This window comes from Artemia sp. Qi Xiang Cuo, chromosome 5 (assembly GCF_049724085.1).
Source record: "Artemia sp. Qi Xiang Cuo chromosome 5, ASM4972408v1, whole genome shotgun sequence".
NCBI classification, from domain to species: domain Eukaryota; kingdom Metazoa; phylum Arthropoda; class Branchiopoda; order Anostraca; family Artemiidae; genus Artemia; species Artemia sp. Qi Xiang Cuo.
Window position 1 is genome coordinate 7,410,850 of NC_142798.1, and position 20,540 is coordinate 7,431,389.

The window sequence follows — 20,540 nt, forward strand, 5'->3', positions numbered from 1 at the left end:
AAAAGTCAATCAGAGAGAATTTATTGCACCCTGGCAAAGCGTGCCCATAGGCTCAGGCCTAGTGGGACTATTGATAATCCAGACCTGGCTGTATATGTGGAAATTCAGCCCCTCCTCAATTATCTTGATATTCTACAAGTATCAACTTACCACCCCCTAAGGAGTTTTCGAGCGTGGTCTTTGCTGGAGCTGAAGTGGCTTGAATCACCCGTCCCATCAAAGTTTTTATTCATTGGCTGTTGGCTTTCAGTCCCGGTTGACCAAGTCATGTTGAAAAGGGTCACCGATCAAGAGACCCTACATATGAAGCGGTTCGTCCGACCAAGAAACATATTAAGCGGTCATTGATTTTGACATCACCTAGCAAATTTCAGCAAAAAAAACAAATGAAAACGCAGCTTCAGATGCATGAGGCAGATAGGCATAATTTCCATGATCTAGTTCATGGAAAGTGGTAAAATTAGTTTTTCGCAGATTTTTTTCGTGCTAAGTACTTACACTTTATAATATTATAATATAGTTGACATAGTGATAAAAAGCAAGGCATTGAGGAAGTAGCAGCAATCAACATTTCCAAAATAAAAGCTTCGCCAAATACATGGACGAGCGAATTTGCCATGCGATCGGTTATTTCCCCATAAGAAATTCCTTGCCGTTCGAATATCATTATACATTTTATCATTTTATTTCATTTCATAAATCATTTTATTTCCTCTTTAAAAATCAACATATAACAAAGAAGCGAGTACAAAAAATCTGAAAATTGCTAAATAATGAACAATAGAAAGGAGAAGGGCTCAAATCCATCCTTTGGCTCTAATTTTGGACGGCAAATAGACTTCTGTGAGAAACTTAGGAGAAATACTAACTAATGCTTCAATCTCTGCTTTGACTCCAAGGCGCTTCATAATACTCATCTGAAATTCAAAAAGTTGTATAAATCTTACTACCATGTTAATTGTAAAAGTCATATCTGATGAAATTTGAAATCTTAAAGTGAGTATTTAAATTTAATAAAGCCCCAAAAGACACGTTTCAGTTTTTTAGTACTTTTCCTGATTATGGGACACTCACGTCCACGCAAATTTTAGGGGGGGGGGATAATTACCAAAGCAATTGCTAACATCTTAACAGGGAGGGAGATAGATCCGAAGACTCCTCTCCCTGCGTATGTGCCTGGGCCTAAATGTCAAAAAGTGCATCTTTAGGCCCCATGTTTCTTTTTTTTTGGGGGGGGGGGTACGACATTCGCACTAGTGAGGATTACCTTCTAAAGCTTGAGTGGCATGCTTCAAAAAACCCTAAATTTGGCAAAAAGCATTTTAATCTAGCCGTTTATGGCATAGTTTGATAAGAGATAAGATAAGATAATATTTATTTTCCAAAGGCTATCAAAAGCTCTAATAGAGCCGAATTCGCTTCATATGTCAAAAAGAAATAGACAAAGCAAAACGAAGAAACAAATAATACAGCAAGAAAAGAAACACTAATCAAGCATAAAAAATTGTCGATAAGAATTTAACAAATGACTAGAATAGAAACAGAATAATGGAAGAATAAGGGGTGGGGGATAAAAGAAAATCATAGTCAAGAAGAAAAACATTCCCGAAATCGTGTTCAAGGTCAAAGACATAAAATTAAAAAAAAAAACACTTAAAATCAATCCAAATTAGTTTTCAAAAGAAATATTTACAGTTAAAGAAAGCAAAACAATTAAATGAAAAAATATTTAAAATTAAAGGTAAGAAAATAAATTTAACATAAATAATTATCAACAAAAGGGAAAATAAAAGTGACAAAGATAAAGAGAAAAAAAATGACGCATGATTATTGTGAACATACACAACAACTAAAATAAGGGACAGAGGAGTTAATTTTGGTAGAGAGCATATTTCAGGGATTATTTAGGTGCTCCAAAATAAAGGGGATAAAACTTTTCCGGAACCTCTAATTAACGGTGTTGAAAGGTAAATATGTTGGAATTGCCAAGGAAGCTAAGCAGGGGAGACGGGGTCTAATGGGGTCATGTAAATCACGGAAGATGTCCTCAGTACGAGGAATTGATATTGTGGATTTAGCAAAACGCAAACAAATTTGTACTCTCCTTTCTTTTCACGTGGTAATACCTGCGGATTTAAGGAGGAAGGAGTATGGAATTTTGCTCTTTTTATAGATGATCCTGAGCGAACGCTTTCGGACCGACTCAATTTTGTCACTAAGCTCGCTTGAAAGATGCGAGTGCCAGACCGGGCATGCATATTCTAATAGCGGCCTGATAAATGATAAATAAACACGGAGGGACTGCATCTTAGGGCAATTAAATCTGTTTAAAATTTTTAACATAGATAATGAAACGTTTGCTTGTTTATCAATATTAGAAACACGCATGTTCCATTTAAAATTATTTGAAATTGTGACACCAATGAGTTTAACATGTTTCACAAGCATTTCTGGTGGGATAGGGTCAAGGAAAGCGGAAGTGGGTTTCAAAAAAATTATCGTCATTATATTTGATTTGGTGGAATTTACTTTCATCTTTATGTTCTTAGCATCATCTGAAATGTGGGTTAGGATTTCAATGGGGTCACTTTTAGTATTCCTGTGACATACCTCAAGGATCGAAAAGTCATCCACGTATTTCCATTTTTGGGGACAATCCCTACCACTATCGTTAATCATGACAAGAAATAAAAGTGGTCCCAATAAGGTTCCTTTAGGAGCTCCACAATATATAGACAGGGGATTGGGGAAAATTTTTTTATATTTAACAACTTCATATCTATTTGAAAGAAACGATATAGGAATATTTTCTAACAGAGGATCAAGTTCAAAATTAACCAGTTGTGAACAAATTAGGATGTTTTGGTCAATCAGGTCAAAAGCTTTTTTGGAAATCAACTAAGACAAGGTTCAGCCAAACATTTGGTTTATCAAGGTTACTTACAATGGTATGCATTAAGTGCACAAGGTAATGGGTGGTGGAAGTTTTCCTTAAGTTACCAAACTGCCGGGTGTCAATACACGGACAAATTATATCCCTAAGCCAGTCACAGATGAAACTTTCATAAAGTTTGGAAAAAACTGAAGTGAGTGTAATGGGGCGAATATTGGCGAAAGTCAGACTGGTGCATTTTTTTGGGAAAGGTGTTATAAAACCTTGTTTTGAGCAACTTGGGAATTTAACAAACTTTGTGATGTGTTTGAAAATATTTGATAAAGGGTCAGCAATTTTGTCTGAAAAGGCTTTAATTAAGTCAATAAGGATGACCAAGAGGCAAATGCTTGATTTTCTGAGCGTTAGAGCTTTTTATTATAAGATAAAATGGAGAAAGAAAGGAGAAGGAAGTATTGGGAGGAATGGTTGGACTTGAGCCAGTGAAAGGGGGGAGACTTTGCACGATGGAAGCAAGGTACAAGTTTAATTCGTTGGCAGTCTTATTAGGGGGTTCAGGGAGATGAAAATCAACTTCGGAAGGACTTTTTCCGCATATTTCTTTAATTTTTCTGTACCATTGCTTAGGCTTGTTAGAATACAAATCTTTGACTTTACTATTATAATAATTAGAAGCTACTTTTCTTAATTTTTGCTTTAGGGACTTCCTTAGACTATTAGCCTCAGTAATACGACCTGCTTTGATAAAATTGATTTTTTTTTCTTATAAGTTTTTTAAAAGACTCAGTAACATAAGGCTTATCTGTAGAAGACGTTTTAAATTTTTTCTCAGGGAAGTGGGATTCATAATTACTCCTCAATAAATTTTGGAGGGACAAAGCCATTTAGTCAACGTCATTTGTTTGATACACAGTGGACCAATTTTCAGTAGTAATTCCGTAGCAAAATTTTAAAAGTCATGAGTCAGTTCGTGTTATATACGCGTTTTAAGTTGTAGAACACGACTGTTTAACTTTAGCCAGCGGAGATAGGAAAAGGCTAAAGTGGTAACTACCCCCTAGAGGGGGCAGAGTGGAGACGTGTTTGTAAAACTTTGAAAGATTAGTTCAAATTAAATCAAGAGTAGTATTGCCTTTTGTAGTAGGGACATTAACGACCTGTTTTAAATTAAAGGCGTTACATGTAGAATCAAGTCTTATATCGTTTGCGTCACACATCAGTAAAATTCCTGTATTTGGGTATTTTGATAGTACAAAGTCAGCACTTGCATATAATTTTTCGATAAAATTTATTTTGTCAACGGATCTCTGATTAGTGAAGTAATGAAAAAAACATTGGACAATTAAATTGAAAGGACGCGGCAAGACTTTGTGTCGAACACACCCACATATTCTCATCAAGGGGAGCAAGACACGGAATTGATATTCCACTTCAGTATGAGTATCACGGACAAAAAATAGAATTCTGCCTCCTTTCTTACCCAGAGGGTGGTTTTCTGGTCAGAGTTTAATAAACTGAGAAAAATTGTTAATCTTTAACATGTGCAAATTTTGAGCTTCAGTAATAGCGATTACATCTAATCTATATATTTTGAAAGGGTGTATAATTCATTAAGTTTTTCAAAGTTAAGGCTTTCAGCGTTGCTCAACATAAGTGTGGGGAATCGAAAGCGACTTGTGAAGGTACCGTTTTTATACTTTACTTTTTTTATATCACAGATGGGATCAGGGGTTCTAGTGGAATTCTTGACGGAGGCTAAACTTGGATAGTGAGATCAAGGTACAGGGGTATCAAATCCATCTTTTTCAAATACAATTGTATTTAATTGAGCAGGTACTAGCGGAGACTCTAAACAGCGGTAACAAAGTAGCGGTTGAGTTTGGGGTGAACTGGATGAATCAAGAGAGATGAGGTTATTTTTGCAGGGAAATGGTACAAAGAGTTCACGTTGTGTGAGTACGCAAAATGGTGGATATTTATAGATGAAAGGTTAGAAATTGTTGGGACGTCGCCGGAGGGTTGAGAAGGTTAAACTTCAAAAAAGAAGGACGGGGGCAGAAAACGGGATATGGAGACTGGGGGATGATTGGGATAGGTACTCGATTGGTCAGAACTGGATGGCTCGTGGGCTTTCTTGTGCGTGAGCGATGGTCTAAAAAATATTTAGTAGGATTAGCAGAATTTAGATGGCCTCTGGGTAGCCGAGTTTTGTGGAACCTACAACGACTCTTAATGGGCAATTTGATATGATGTTTTGCTCAGCCAAAGCATCTTCAACTTGAAAACTGTTTACAGATATCAGCATGAGGGTATTTGCACAGATTATTTATACAACGGCTAAAAATATGAAACTTACAAATGTGTAGATATCTACAATTACTAGACAAACATCTACTGTCTAAAAATCTAAAGCACACATAAGGTTAATTACACTTAAGATCACATAACTCATTTATATTAATATATGATTGCATAGAGTGAGAATTTCCGGCTGTAAGTTCGACATCACTGTCCATTTTTAAAGATGTGTTATGACGACTGGATTCCAATAAAAAAAAAATTTCAGTTAAAACAAGGGTGGAAGGAATAGTTGGTGTAGCCTTGCTAATCCCCTGAAAAAATTCTGACGAGGCAAGTTCACTAGCACTAGCTTGATTACATATAGAGACGTTTTCAGGTTCAAAGGATTTTACAGTTTTTACGCAACTTGAAGAATTTAGATAATGCATATTTGGATTAGAATTATCAGCTGAAGGAGACACACTGGGCGATATATGGGATTTAAATGCATGGATAGCCTCAACAATTGCTAGCTGAAAACCGACTTTTAACATTTTGATTTCATTGTCCTTTAAAAGATCACTTTTCTGACGTTCGTAAAGATCAGATAAACTATCATAAAGAAATTCAAGATTAGTGTGTAAGCGTCTGTAAGATCAGTGCCAGTGCCTTTCTATCAAGGGTTAAGGGCAATTTATTCTCCCTTATTCAAATTACAAGGAAAAATATTTTTAAAAACGAAGAAAAAATAAGGCTTAAGAGCTGTTGAATAATATTCTTAAAAAAGAAAGAAAGCATATAATATTTTCTCAACAAAATTTTTACACAAAAACGAATTGCTTTGGAAAGAAAGACTAACCTTTAGAAGTAAATTTTGTAACAACACTCCCTTATCACACCAAAAATTAAAAAAGGTTTAACTGGTTACACAATTTGAGTGTTACAGACAGTTATTTATTGTTTTTTCTTTGGCATTTCACATTGCTGACATGACATTTCGCACGTGAAGACGAGAAAAATGTAGTATTTTTTGGAAAAGAGCAGGGTTAGCTTATTATCAAAGAAGCTTTTTACCAGGCAAATTAAATTGAGAGCTAAATACACTAATAATAACGTCGGTATTACTTACTTACTTACTTAAGTCCCATCCGTCCTTGAAGGTCGTCTTGGGGCCTCTTTCTTCGTAATGGCGTGGATGTGCCTTTTGTATGCTTCACGGTCTTCTGCTAGGCGAAGAAGGTCCGAGAGGCGATGAAGTGCGAAATTTTCCTTCCACCTTTTTGGGGGACGACCACGAGGACGAGAACCTTGAATCTGGCCTTCGGAGGTGATTTTAGGGAGGCGGGACCGACTCATCCGTTGTACGTGACCGAGCCATCGAAGTTGCTGGAGCTGGATCTTCGTGAGATTTGTTTGTTGTACTTTAAGGCGCTCGAGAAGTTTGACATTTGAGATTCTATCAAGGTAAGTGATCCCGGCGATGCGGCGGAGGCACTTAGTTTCAAATGCTGCGAGTCGACGATTGTCATTTACCTTCAGCGTCCATGTTTCACATGAATAGATTGCGATGGGGATGATCAGGGTATTGAAAAGTCGTGTCTTAATCTGCAGAGACAAATCCTTGCTTTGCCATATGGGCATAAGGGCTTTGAAACTGGAACTCGCGAGGGCAAGACGTCTTTTAATGTCTTTTAATAGACTGTTGTCGCTGATGATCTAATTACCGAGATAAGAGAACACGTCGACCCACTAGGAATTCTCTCCATTATGTTTCAGGTCCGGGTTAACTTTGTTCGGCAGCTTTAGTGAGCAGCACATAGCCTTTGTTTTTGATACATTTATGATCATTCCTAAAGAACTAGTGGCTTCGAGGACGTCGTCAGCAACGGCTTGTAGATCCTCGGGTGTTTCAGCCATTTCGTCAAGTTCGTCGGCGTAGGTTAGCTTATCTATCTGAACACCCCCTATATGTGCGCTGCAAGTTGTTTCCACCAGGGATAAGACTGCTGTGAGGAAAAGGTTGAACAGCTCTGGAGACGAGAGGAATCCTTGAAGGGCACCTGCAGACGTCTGGAAACTGTCAGTGAGACCTTCACCAGTCGTGACGTGACTCCCAAATTTGGAGTACATATCTTTGATAAGATCTACTAGGTTTCGTTGGATTCCGTAATGGAGGAGGATATGCCATAGGCCATTTCTCCAAATAAGGTCAAATGCTTGCCTAAAGTCGATGAAGAGCTGATACAGGTCGCGACCGAATTTCAGATGTTTCTCTAAAATTTGGCGAATAGTGAAAATTTGGGTAAAATTCTACTTTAGCTACTTTTGGCTATCTTGGAATGGGTTTAGGTTAGGAAAATGAAATTTTCAGGTATGGGTCTACAGGCCAAAGAATGTTCTGGGAAGGTATTTTGGAGTACCTATCTCCTCTCCTTCTCCCTCAAGAGGGTCCTGAAATTTGCCTACATGACAGGTCTATACCCATTGAAATTTTACCAAAACAACATTTTACCTTAATTTTCAGTTATAAATTTCTTTTTCTCTGGCTTTTGCTCTGAAAATGCAATTTCAGTTATTTGAGCAGGATTTTAAGCCATATCAAAGTTTTATTTCCAGAATTTAGGAAATGTATTTGCATATCTTTGAAACCTTATAAATTGGGATTGAGCAAAGTTGTGAAGCTGAAAACAATTTTGTTATACTTCATTTAATTAGAAGATCTTTTTTGCAAGGTTTCACTTCTATAACTCACAGATTTTTAAAGGTCATCAAAGGTCAGGGCCCTCTAGAGGGAGAAGGAGTGGAGGTAGGTACTTCAAAATACCTTCCCGGGACATACTCTAGACTGTAGACCCATCCCTGAAAGTTTCATTTTCCAAACCTAACCCCTTTCTTAGATAGTAAAAAGTAGCGAAAGTAGAATTTTACCAAAATTTGATCAATGGTCGATCTCCCAGGGCGAAAACCGGCTTGGTATTCTTATGACTAAGGATGACACGGCTCTGATCCGTTGGAGTATAATTCGGGTGAACATCTTGGCAGTTTGACTTGTTAGGCTAATAGGACGGTAATTATCACATATCGCCTTTGACCCCTTCTTGTGTAGCGGAACGCGGAACAATTGTGGCTCCGCACCAAGATAAAAAAAAATACTTAGAAAGAGTTGTGTTTATACATCATTAAAAAAAGGACGTATTGCTGCTTCTTATGGCATCTTCATTTGATTTGATGACTTCATTTGATTACATAGTCAAACCGACTCTACATTTGAGAATAAAGTTATCTAGAGAGTTGATCTTTTCGTCTTAGGGATTATTCTTTGATCTGTTGATGATCCTCTTATAGCAGAAAGTTGAGACTTCTATAATGCAAATCTCCTTCCATCCAGTACGAATGTCCCTCTATAAGAGTCGTGTAGCTGAAAATTGCTACCTACTATAGATATAGATAGATAGATATATCGTGTATTTCCAACACCCAAGAGCCATATACACACAAAACTTTATGAAAAATAAAGAAATCACAACATAAAATATGCTTGGGTTCTCGATACACACTTTGCATCACTCTACGGCACCAAGAATCGAGCCGACAATCGGACTGCTAAAGACCAACTGCTAGATTGATATGGTTTGGTTGAAAAGGTTTGAGTTGGCTTATGTTTCTCACCTTCCACCACTCTTGGTCAAGGAGATGAGCAAGATATATGAACAGATGAAATAAGCAAGAAAAGCCTATTCTTTTGATATAACCATTGAAATCAAAATTCCTTTTTTAGAGTTTTGGCTACTATTGAGCCAGGTTGCTCCTTATTTATAGTTTGTTACCACAAACTGTTTGAAAAATTCTGAATAATATCACAATTCTGGCTGGGTGAATGGATAGGAAAAGGAAAAAGGATGCGGCACTAGACCCTTAAAGTCCGAATCGACGGTGCTGATTTCCGTCTCAAGGCCCTTCAGCCAGGAAGTGCAATGGGGGGCTGGGGGCCGGCCATCCTGTGCTTTCGCACACCCTTCCTGTTTACCTTCCCTGGGTTTCTCCAGATAGCCATTTAGAGCTGGGTCGACTCTGGCTGAGCTTACAGAGTCACGCCACTGACCCCCGTCCCAAATCAAATAATTGGGTACGTTAGGATTCGAACCCTCGCTCTTTCGGACAAAGGATCCTAAATCCAGCGCACCAATCCACTCGGCTGAATGGATAGATGCGAGACTAATGAGCACAATTATATAAGTATCTTGTCTTGTTGGTGCATATTGCAGCTGCAAAACTCGTTGTAAAATTGCTTGTTTCAAAGGGAAGATATACCTTAATACTGCAAAAAAAGCAGGGCTGTGGAGTCGGTCCACTTTACCACCGACGAGCAAATCCGACTCTAAGATAGTTTCCATATATCGATTCCAACTCCTGAATCTTAAACATAATTGCTCCCACTACAGCTCCAACTCTTAACATTTTCTTCAAAGAAGTAAGAACTCTGACTCCTATATTTCTACTAATTTACTGCAGAAATTCAATTTATGAATTTGTCATTTTATAAGTTTACGTTTCTCCTCAATTTATAAGTTTCTCCTTAAATACATTTATTAGTTCTTACTAGTAGCTATTACCAAGTTAACCAGCCTACTTTTTAAATTGAATCCTAAATTCCTAAAGGTAATGATTATGCCCTTGCAGTATTCTATAAAAAATTAAAATACAGGTTAAAAAAAACATTTTTAGGATTATTCATTTATTAAGAAAATTATTAAATAAAAAATTAATTAATGTGGAACCCGCCGACACTTAAGCAGCACAACTTGTGTTTTGACAGCTTATCTTTGAGCAAAAAGTATTTTTATATATAAAAATGGTATTTTCAGACAAAATCCGCCAACAAAATTGAAAACTACCAAGTAGCATTACTACTTTGCTACCCACCGCCATTTTAGCAGCATAGCTTGTATATTTAGTTTATAAGTTTATATCTTGTATATTTAGTAGAAGAATAGCGGTTTATGAGGGCCAGAAGTACATGACGCCACAATTAAATATGGATGTTTTTTTTTGAACAGAAGTGGCTCAATTAGGTTCTTGCGCATGTGTTTAATTTAAAGGGAAAAGGCCCGGATAAAAAAAAACAAAAAACAAAAAAAAAACAGGTAAAGTGTACAATACTCATAGGAAAAAATGGGGGAAATTATGCAAATGCTGAAATTTCGCAGGAGGGGAACCCTTGTGTGCCTGAACGTCCACGTCAATATTGCAAAGGGGATTTTAGATATTAAACAGCATGAACTGTTATAATATCCCATGGACGAGAGACAGTGGAAAGGTAATATTTAACTCCAAGATACTATTTAACAAATCACAGACAAAATTATCAACTCGCACGGAAATACTTACAGGCTTTAGGAGAAATCCAGACATCATGTGATATTGTAATGGGATGGATTCTCAAAAAATATACATCAAAATTCCCCAATTAAAGTTACCCCAGTAAAAGAACATCACCCAAGAATGTGAATTCCAAAAATTCAAGTAACCTACAAATCAAACAAATATCAAGTGTTCAATTTAAAATACCGAAATAAACGTAGTCAATTAAACAAAATTCTTTCCCACAGAAAATGTAATAAGTAAATCTGACCCCCCGTCTCCAAAGTATTCAATAAATATTAGCTTGATCAAATCTCATACGGCAGGTGACTAACACCTGTGTTCGAATAATAAGCGCTCGAAAATACCAAACCGTCAAGAAAGTAAGATTTACAATGCAAAAAAAAAGTAGTCACTCGAGATGTAAAATATTTGCTTAAACTAATTGCATTGTTCTGGAGAATAAGTTTAACACCTTATTATATTTGTGAAATTAAATAGTATTAACACTAACAAACTTTCAAAGAAATAAATTAAACTTCAACTGAAATTAACGCGACCCCCTGCTGGGAAAATTTTACAATATAAAACTTTGATCTTTCGAAAAAATTCCAGAGTTATATCTTCAAAGTCATAAATTAAGCGACACCTGTTAGCAAAATATTGCAGTGTAGAATTTATAGTTGCTAGAAAAATTCCAGAGTGGCATCTTAAGACTCATAAACTGTAATTAAACCCAAGTAGCTCATTGGTGCAAGCCAGTCCAATAGTAATGTAGGACAATAGCGCAGCCAATGAGGTCTAAGAAAATACACTTTTAGCAACGCCTAAACGTAACCTCGGGCATAGTTGCAGAGGATAGATAGTGAGAACTTAACAATTTTGGCCAGTCTTACAGGATTATTCTATGAGTCTTTTTCAGTCTACTATGAGTCTACTAGGAGTCGACTATGAGTCTTTTTCAGTCTATTTACAGTTTAGTTTGAATCTATTTGGAGTCTTAGTTTGAGTCTTACACCATGATTGCGTTTTAATAAACTTTTGAAGTGTACAAACTTTGAATAATTTCCTGTGTTGTGAATTTGTTGATATAACCAAGAACTCTGCGACTATTATGTAAGTACAATAAATGCATCATTATTTTATTTTACTCTCTTGTGTTAATATTTCTCAAGCTCGATAGTCCTTGTGGCTCCACTCGCTCCTAAGGGAAACTGAAACTCATCAATCTGATTTCGAGTCAGTATGGCCATCAATATAAGCTCCCTACCTGTACTCCTACATTAAGCTCCCCACTCTAGATGTTCAGCCTCCACTCAGGTAAGCCACTCGCAGACCGCTAACCACGAGCTCAACTAAATTTCCCATTGGATAATTTAATCGGAAATTCTCAAAAAAGATATAAGAATTAGTCATTTCGAAAACCCCCCCAATAGAACTAGCTTTAACTCAACCAAACTCGGCTGTCCAACCTTTTCAAAGGAAACCCCCCATTAGAATTGGCGCGGTCGGTTTAAAGGAGCAAAAACACAAGGACAACATTGAAAACAAAAAAGGAAAAATCGTTGAGAAATATTAACCACAAGAAATCCTTTTTCTCTCTTTGCATGCTCTAAAGTGTAATTTTGTTTACCTATTTTCAAGTGCAAATTTTTTTTAGGCCTAAATCCTCTGGAAATAGTACAAAAGAGAGGACACGTAATTAAAAAATATAAATTTTAAATAATATCAAACAATTAAAAACCAGTACCGAATTCTAACCCAAAAAAAAAAAGAAAACCAATATTTCGTTGGACAAAAACGAACAACTATTAAAGCAAAAAGTTATCGCCAAAACAGTTGAAATATCGAAATCTCTACCTCCATATGACGGAGACTCAGACGTTGATGAATTTATTATCCAATTAATTCAATTTGTAGAGGTTACTCAAACAGACTTAAAATCATTAGTAGTGATGTTGTTAATGAGACTTATGGGACAAGCACTAACCTTCTTGAAACAGATAGAAAATACGATAGGGGAAGATAACAATCTTCCTATAAACTCAATAGAAAAATTGCTAAAAGCGTTCCAAGAAAGATTCGTTGAAACTAGTTCAACACACAAACTAAAGCATGGTACGGTATGTTTCGATGAAACACAAAATGTTAGAGAATACCTGCACAAGGTAATGGTATCTATTGAGGCAAAGTACGGAAAAGAGTTTGGTCCCTTATACGATAAAATCGTACTAAATGCTTTCGGGCAAGGATTAAGCCCCAAACTGTACCGAATGTTGATATCAAAAAATATCCAAACTTTAGACTTAGCAGTCCAGGAAGTGGATAGAATGATAGAAATAGACTCAATTGTGGCGAACCACAATAAGTCAAGAATAAATAATGTAGAAAATTCAACTCCGGGACGATCACGAGCACTTTTTCCAAATTTCTTTCCAAGAGACAACTCACCCAAAACAAACCAAAATAGATCCCCAACCCCTACGAGACAAAGAATAGTACGTTTTGTACCCACGAATACAACAAACTACGTACAAAACCCCCAAATTATATGCTATGCATGTAATAATCAAGGACACATTGCCAGGGACTGCCACAATAGAAATAACCTTACACAAGCAACCCCCAATTTTGATAACCATTTGTTCAGGAGAACAAACTCAAATGCAAATGGGACAGGAAACTAGAGAAATAACCCCCCACGTCTACCCTCATATCACAACTAGTACCAACAAGGATTCGTATGTACAAATCCAACGAATCCTTCCCAATATACGAATCCCAAAACCTATATAAATCCGTCCCCCAACCGACAACGTAATGATCGGGTCCCCAAGCCAACTATTCGACAAAATATGTACAAATTCGATTCACGAACGGTGTATCCAACTAGATTCAACAGAAATACAACAGACTACAGGTGATATTTTTTTCCGACGGGAAACGAAAGAAACTTATCGTCAATACAAACCTAACGAATGCTGCGAGCCGTCGGCACGAGAAACTTTAACCCACGCAATAATACGTGGCAAACAAGACAGTCAAATGTCAATCAAATGGGATTTTCACATGCTAGGGAAGTGGAGGGTGAAATTCCCATCGAACCCCAAACTCAAACGTCAACTTATCAGATAAGCGCACAGGGAAACGAATAAGGCCCCCAAGAAAATTAACTGGGACCCTGGAGGCCAGTATTTTTTACAGGTCCCATCCTGTAATTGTACCTTCTTTTAGTGATGATGATGATATATTACCTATATTAAATAATTTCAGTGTTGCGAGTATTAATTTCAAAGCATTAATAGATTCAGGTGCATCGGTTAACATAATAAATGCGAATGTATTTAATAGACTACCAGTATATATTAATCGACGGAAAAATTTCAATATTCCCAATTTAACTAGTGTCACAGGTCATAGGCTGGAGGCTGTAGGCTCCATATGTTTAGATGTGACAAAAGACAATAAAATCTTTCCTACAAACTTCATAATCTGCAAAAATTTTCCATATGAAGCGATAATTGGTGCCAATTTTTTTAAATCTAATAAGGTGTTATTAGATATAGCGAATAACAGACTCGTGTATCCATGCGATCCTATTCTCCAACGCGTGGAGGGAGGGGAAGCAACAGTAAATAGAATAAAATCTTTTGTACCCTATCTCTCGTCTCGTGGGAGAAATTTAAGCAGCAAATGGATCAAGTCAGTAAAAGCAAAAATAGGAAAAATGCAGGAGTATAGACAAAAAGAAATAAAGAAAATAACTGAATTATGGACTGAAATAATAAATCTAATTACTGTTGTAAGGGGACAGGACTTGGATTTACCCTTACAACCAACCCCACAAGCGGAAGACTTGACGCAAGAAAGCGCTAATCTTAACCTAATAGAAAATGACTCGAAAGAAAAATACTATGGGTTCGCGGTACGTAAAACAAAAATCCCCCCAAACACTATGCAAAGAGTGCAAATCTCTCAAATGGTCACCCCTGTAAATGACAATTCTGAAATCTGGTTTGCATCCCCGTGCAAAGAAATTCCAGAAAATCTGTTTTGTGAAGAACAGATCATTTCATATGAAAAAGGCGAAGGTTTTATTTGGTTAACTAACACGCATGAAAACGATATGATTACATTGAAAAAAGGATCATGTCTCGTTGAAATACAAATTATTTCTGAACATGAGCTGAACAACTAGAAAGACTCCAAGGAAAGCTTAGTTAATAATATTGGAACTAACAATCCAAAGAATAGGTACCCCCTAACAAAACCCCAATTTTTTGAAAAATTTGAATTAGATCATATCCAAGATACGCAATTAAAGGAAAAATTATGTGAATTACTTTGGAACTTTAGAGATATTTTTTATACGTGCGAGTAAGACATAGTGTTGACGCCTTCTGCTAAACACTATCCAATCGAGCGGTTTACCTAGAGCTCCACAACCGTATCGCATCCCCTCTGCCTCTACAATCTGTGTAAAAAATAAAGTCCGTACATGCGAAAGAAACAATATAAAAATGCCAAGTATAAGCCCGTATTCAGCCCCCGTTATTCTAGTACCAAAAAAGAACAAGGACCTTAGGCTTGTAGTAGATTATAGAGCCTTAAATAAGCAAGTAGTTAGTGACAAATTTCCCCTGCCCCGAATTGATGAAATCCTGGATTCCATTTCAACCAAAAATAAAATTTTTACATCTCTTGACCTCACGCAGGGTTATCACCAAGTTAAAGTAGCAGATAATGACGTCTATAAAACGGCCTTTTCAACGACGGAATGTGGATCTTATGAATATTTGAGAGTACCCTTTGGACTCAAAACCAGTTCAAGTGCATTATGTAGACCCCTGTTACACTTATTACGAGGTATAGAAAATATTATCCATTTTGTGGATGATGTTATTTGTGTGGGAGAAACACCAGAAGACCATTTAAACACATTAATCAAAGTTTTCGAAAAATTCAGAGAGGGTAATTAGAAATGTAGACCGGAAAAAGTAAATTTGTTTCAATCCAAAATAAAATTCTTAGGAATGATAGTGACCCAAGGTCAAATATCACCGGACCCTGAGAAGATAAAATGTGTAGAGAATCTTAAGCCGCCAAAAACCATGAAACAATTAAGAGGCATTATTGGTTTAACCAGTTATTTTAGAAAATTTATACGCAACTACGCCCAAATCGCAAAACCCCTAACAGATCTAACTAAAGGGAATTCCCAAAATGTTACCTGGTCTCAGGAAGCTCAAACTTCCTTAAACATCCTCAAGAAAGCTCTTACCTCTGAACCAATATTAGCGTTACCAGACTTTGAAAAAGGAACATTTGTGGTTACCACTGATGCTTCAGCTCTAGGTGTCGGTGCAATCCTTTCCCAAATAATCCTCGTGGAAAACAACCCAACTCCCCAACAGGACCCCCCACGATATACAGAGAAAGTCATATGCTCTTCAAGTAGAACTCTAACCAAAGGAGAAAGTAGTTATTAAGCAACGCAATTGGAGTTACTATCTATAATTTACCACTTAGACAAATTCAGACATTATCTAGTAGGACGAAAATTTAAACTGCGCTCGGACCATAAAAGCTTACAGTACCTGAGCACATTCAAGAATCCAACCGGAATTTTAGCGCGATGGATAATGAAAATCCAGGATCTGGATTACGAATTTGAACACGTGACCGGTAAACAGAATGCCCCTTGCGATTACCTAAGTAGATACCCTGAGAATAACTCTTCAGATAATGAAACTAAACAAATAAATGCCATTAATCCCAGTAAACAAAAACAGAAGAAGAATATACCAAAAATCCTTACAGAAGAAGAAGGACCACGAGAAAGTCCCTTATCCTTAGCAAATATTAAAAGAAACCAAGTTAAGGATGAAATGTGTTTGACCCTCATTAACTACTTCGTGAATTCAGATAATCTCCCTGATAAGTTCTAAGCCCTAAGACGGGAAATAGACAGTTTCTATTATGACCTTGACGAAGAAATCCTTTGCCGGATGGTAACAGGTGAAACGAATAGAAGTCAAACCTTAATAATCCCAGTGCTCCCCCAAAACTTAATAATACCTGCCTTTGAGTACTTCCATTCGGAAATAGGCGGACACTTAGGAATAACCAAAACATTTCACAAGTTAAAACAATACTTTTATGTCCCGTCGGCATTAACAAAACTCAAAGACTTTATAAGTACATGCGAAGCTTGTAATTTAAGAAAAAATCCTCAAACGTACACTAATCCCCCCTTGGGAAGAGTGCCAATAGCAAGGTTCCCTTTCGACATCGTTTCATTTGACCTTTTTGGTACAAGTGGAGGGCTACCTGTTTCTAATAGAGGTCATACTTGCATCCTCTCAGCAATAGACCATTTTACCGGCTTCACTTTTGCCAAAGCATTGAAAAATCAAGGCGCATATGCCACTAGTAAAGCCCTAGCAAAAATATTTTTGAAGTTTGGCGTTCCTCAACGGGTCATTAGCGACAATGGACCTAACTTCGTTTCTAAAGTAACTAAGGATTTAATGAGTTTCCTTAAAATAGAAAAACTAGTAACCTCTCCCTACCATCCCCAAGCTAATGGAAAAATTGAAAATAGGCACAAAATATTTTCCAACGTTTTAAGTATTTATTCAAAGGACAACCGAAACGATTGGGATCAATATCTACCTTACTTGACTAATGTAATTAATACGGCATACTCGGAAACAACTAAAGAAAGTCCATTTTTTCTTTTATTCGGACGCGATTATGAAATACCTTATCAAGAAATTATAGAATCAAGACAGTATTACAATAGCACGGAGGACTATAAACAAGATTTTATAAATAAGATGAGAAGAACCTATAAAATAGTCAGACAAGAGTTGGAAAAATGTAAAATGAATCAAGAGTTGAGGAATGAATCCAAAATCAAAGGAAATATAAATTTTAAGGTAGGCGACCGTGTATATCTGAAAAATGAAGCTAAATTGGAAGGCAAAAAACTCTCCAATAAATATTCAGGACCCTACAGAATAATCAAAAAATATGACAACAATTTTACTTTTAAAATGATAAATCCAGAAAACGGAAGAACATACAAGGCACATGTAAGCCGTATGAAAGGTGCCAAATACCCCGTTAAATGGGCACCCGAACCCTCATCTTCAGATTCATCAAACGCGGAAAATCAATTTCCTAAATCCAGGCTATCCGACCTAAAACCCTTTAATTTCAAACAAAACTATTTTGAAAATAATAGCGAGGAGGAAGATTTTGAAGAATTTTTGGCCATGAAAAATCTAGTCATCCCTAAGAGAAAACCCCTAATACCCATACCTGCAAGAGCCCCAAAAAGCCCAGAGAGCTCATCCACAGAAAGCTCCGAGCAAGAATTGGATTATACGCTGTCGCCAAAAACCCAATTTTTCCCCGATAGAATTTCAACTCCATGTCCCCCCAAAAGATTTCCTGATGACATGGTATCCCCAGCAACCCCAATAGAAAGACCCCGGTCGCTACATGAGGAACTAAATAGAGCCGTGGAAACCCCAGGTACAAAAAGGAGGAAAACTCCTCCCAGGGATAAAAATATAAAAAACCTGAGAGAGGCTATGGACATTATTAATTATCCGATAAAAACAAGGCAAAGTACTTTGCCGTGGACACAGGAACACCCTGAAGATGAAAACTTGGGACAGTACCATCACATAACGGTATCTAAAGTAAAACCCAAGGAACCTCACTCCTGGAAACAGACCATGTTACGAAATACACCACACCCCCCGGAAGATATGGCATTCAAGCAGTGGAGACATTCTCCAAAAGTATTTGACTCCTCCATAAGTTCCCAAGAATCTTTTAACTCCCCAGAAACAGGACCTCAGCGTGAGGAAATAGAAAATAAACCATCAACCTCTAGAGCAGACGAGATATACGAAGCAACAGCAGGTGATACCACAAAACCTCAAGGGACAACCCCAAGAAGCCGTAATGATGAATCCTCAGAAACTATTTCTACCGAATCCGACGATGACCTTCAAAACGCACAGAAACAAAAACCTACTTCGGCTACCGCCCATGCAAAACAAGCTAAGGCAAAAGGCCAGAAATTCCTTTCGAAACAATACAAGAAATTTGACCTAATATCCATGGGAAAGTCAAAAAAGAGTAAAACACCAGAAAACGAACAGGAGGTTACCACGAAATCTGGAAGAATTAGCAATATACCGGATAAATTTAAATATGTATAGGAAAAATTATCCCCCCCCAAAAAAAAATTTAAATTTAAATATTATATAAAAACGCCAATTTTAAAAAAAGAAAAAAAAAAAAAAAAAAATCTTCATTCTATATTGGCGCATTTTTTTTTTTTGCCCATAAAAGGGCGAAATAATAAAAAATTTAATTTTGACAGAAAAAAAAAACTTCGGCTTGGTAAATAACCCCGAAGATAGAAGTAGACGAGAATTGTTCAAGTCCCCCCCCTCCGAAAGAAAAACAACTAGTGCAACCCTATTACTGACAGAACAAGTATGGATCAGCTATTTCAAGTACGAGCAAAACTCCTAGTGGCATCGGCCGAATTAATAACGGAAAAATCGAAAATTGAAAATATGATAGAAAACATACTTAAATCGCTTGTCGAAGTTAAGGCGTCCCAAGAAAAAATGAACAAGAAGATAAATGAGATCCTAATTACTAAGCAAATAGACAAATTAATAGAGGCCCAATTTATAGAGGTGAAAGAACGAATCACCAAAATCCAGAACGAAATGGAATCAATTAGTGACACCGCAATTGTCGAGGGATACAATTATCCCGACCAGATCCTAAAATTACAAGTATTGTACGATAAATTGCAGGTAATTGGAAAAAAAGTACAAGATTACAAGAATAGTACCATCCTGTCCGCGACGATGGCAATACAAGAACTCCTAACACCCCAGAGGGCAAAGATTCTGGAAATGCAACATAAGTACGACCACTTGAAGGCACAAAAAGAAATAATTAAACTGCAGCAAAATATTTTAGAGAAACAGCTAAAAGAGAACCATGTCGAAATTAATAAGGAACTACAGAAACAGAGAGATTTTTGCTCAAATTTGGAACAAATGGTTGCAACATGTTTTACCGTTGAAATTGATCTACCCCTCAGCCCCCATTTGGAAAATCTTCTTACTAATAGTTACAACGAAGGATCATCCCAACCTGCACATTTTGCAATTCCAAATCAGGCTCGTCAGCATCACATGAAACCCCAAGTGAAAACTAATCAGCAGAATCCTCCAACGGATAATAATATAATTACGAGGAACCAGTACCCTGACGCCCAAGAGAATGCTATTACGGGCCAAGATCCCTCAAAAAGCTATGAACAACAAGGAACACCCAAAACCCAACCGTCGCCAGAAGCCGCAGAAAACTAAGAAATGCCAAACACGAGAATAAATCGAGCTAAATAAAAACAAAAAGAGGTAAAAATTCTTTCTCGTCAAAATCCCCTTCTAATACATTACAACAACTATATTTTATAGGATGTGATGTTTAGCGACAAAAAAGTAATAAATAACCCAATATTAGAGCTAAAACTAGTTAAAATATATAATTTTTTTTCTGCTATAAATAAAATATTATTTAATTAAAAAATAAATATATAAATAAATGCATATTACAAATTAAATTGTAAAAAAAAAAAAAAAAAAAAAAAATGCAATGAATAGCCATCCTTATATTACTAAGGAATAGCTAAACAGCATTTCGGACACCCCCCCCCCAGAGTAGGAAGCCAGACGATCACAATGGATCGCTTAATGAGGAGATTTACTTCAGGGCAAGATACAATGAGCAAATCCGCGTCCTAGGTTCGGCCGTCTATCAACCCCTAACCCCAGACCACTAAAGCCCAAAAAATTACTTTTAATTCAAAAAAAAAAGTATTCAGATCGGCGCTACAGTAGACTCTGTATATTGTCAAATTCAAGTTTGTGGACTATTCATTTTTAATAATCATGCCAAC

At 36.8% G+C, this 20,540-nt stretch overlaps 2 protein-coding genes across 3 annotated transcripts in view; one reads left to right on the forward strand and one right to left on the reverse strand.

The window, feature by feature from the left end:
* Nucleotides 1-692: 692 nt before the first annotated feature.
* Nucleotides 693-20,540, reverse strand: part of mei-W68 (meiotic W68) — a 76,718-nt gene continuing 56,870 nt past the window's right edge. For both annotated transcript variants that reach the window (XM_089088709.1, XM_089088710.1), the window contains exon 8: nucleotides 693-917. In XM_089088709.1, coding sequence (XP_088944835.1) covers nucleotides 798-917 — 120 coding nt within the window. In that variant the 3' untranslated portion in view covers nucleotides 693-797. The remainder of the gene's footprint in view (nucleotides 918-20,540) is intronic.
* LOC148951761 (uncharacterized) lies at nucleotides 12,650-18,774 on the forward strand. The gene is given in 2 exon segments (XM_089088615.1): nucleotides 12,650-12,657; nucleotides 16,314-18,774. Coding segments are annotated over 2 exon segments (2,469 nt in total).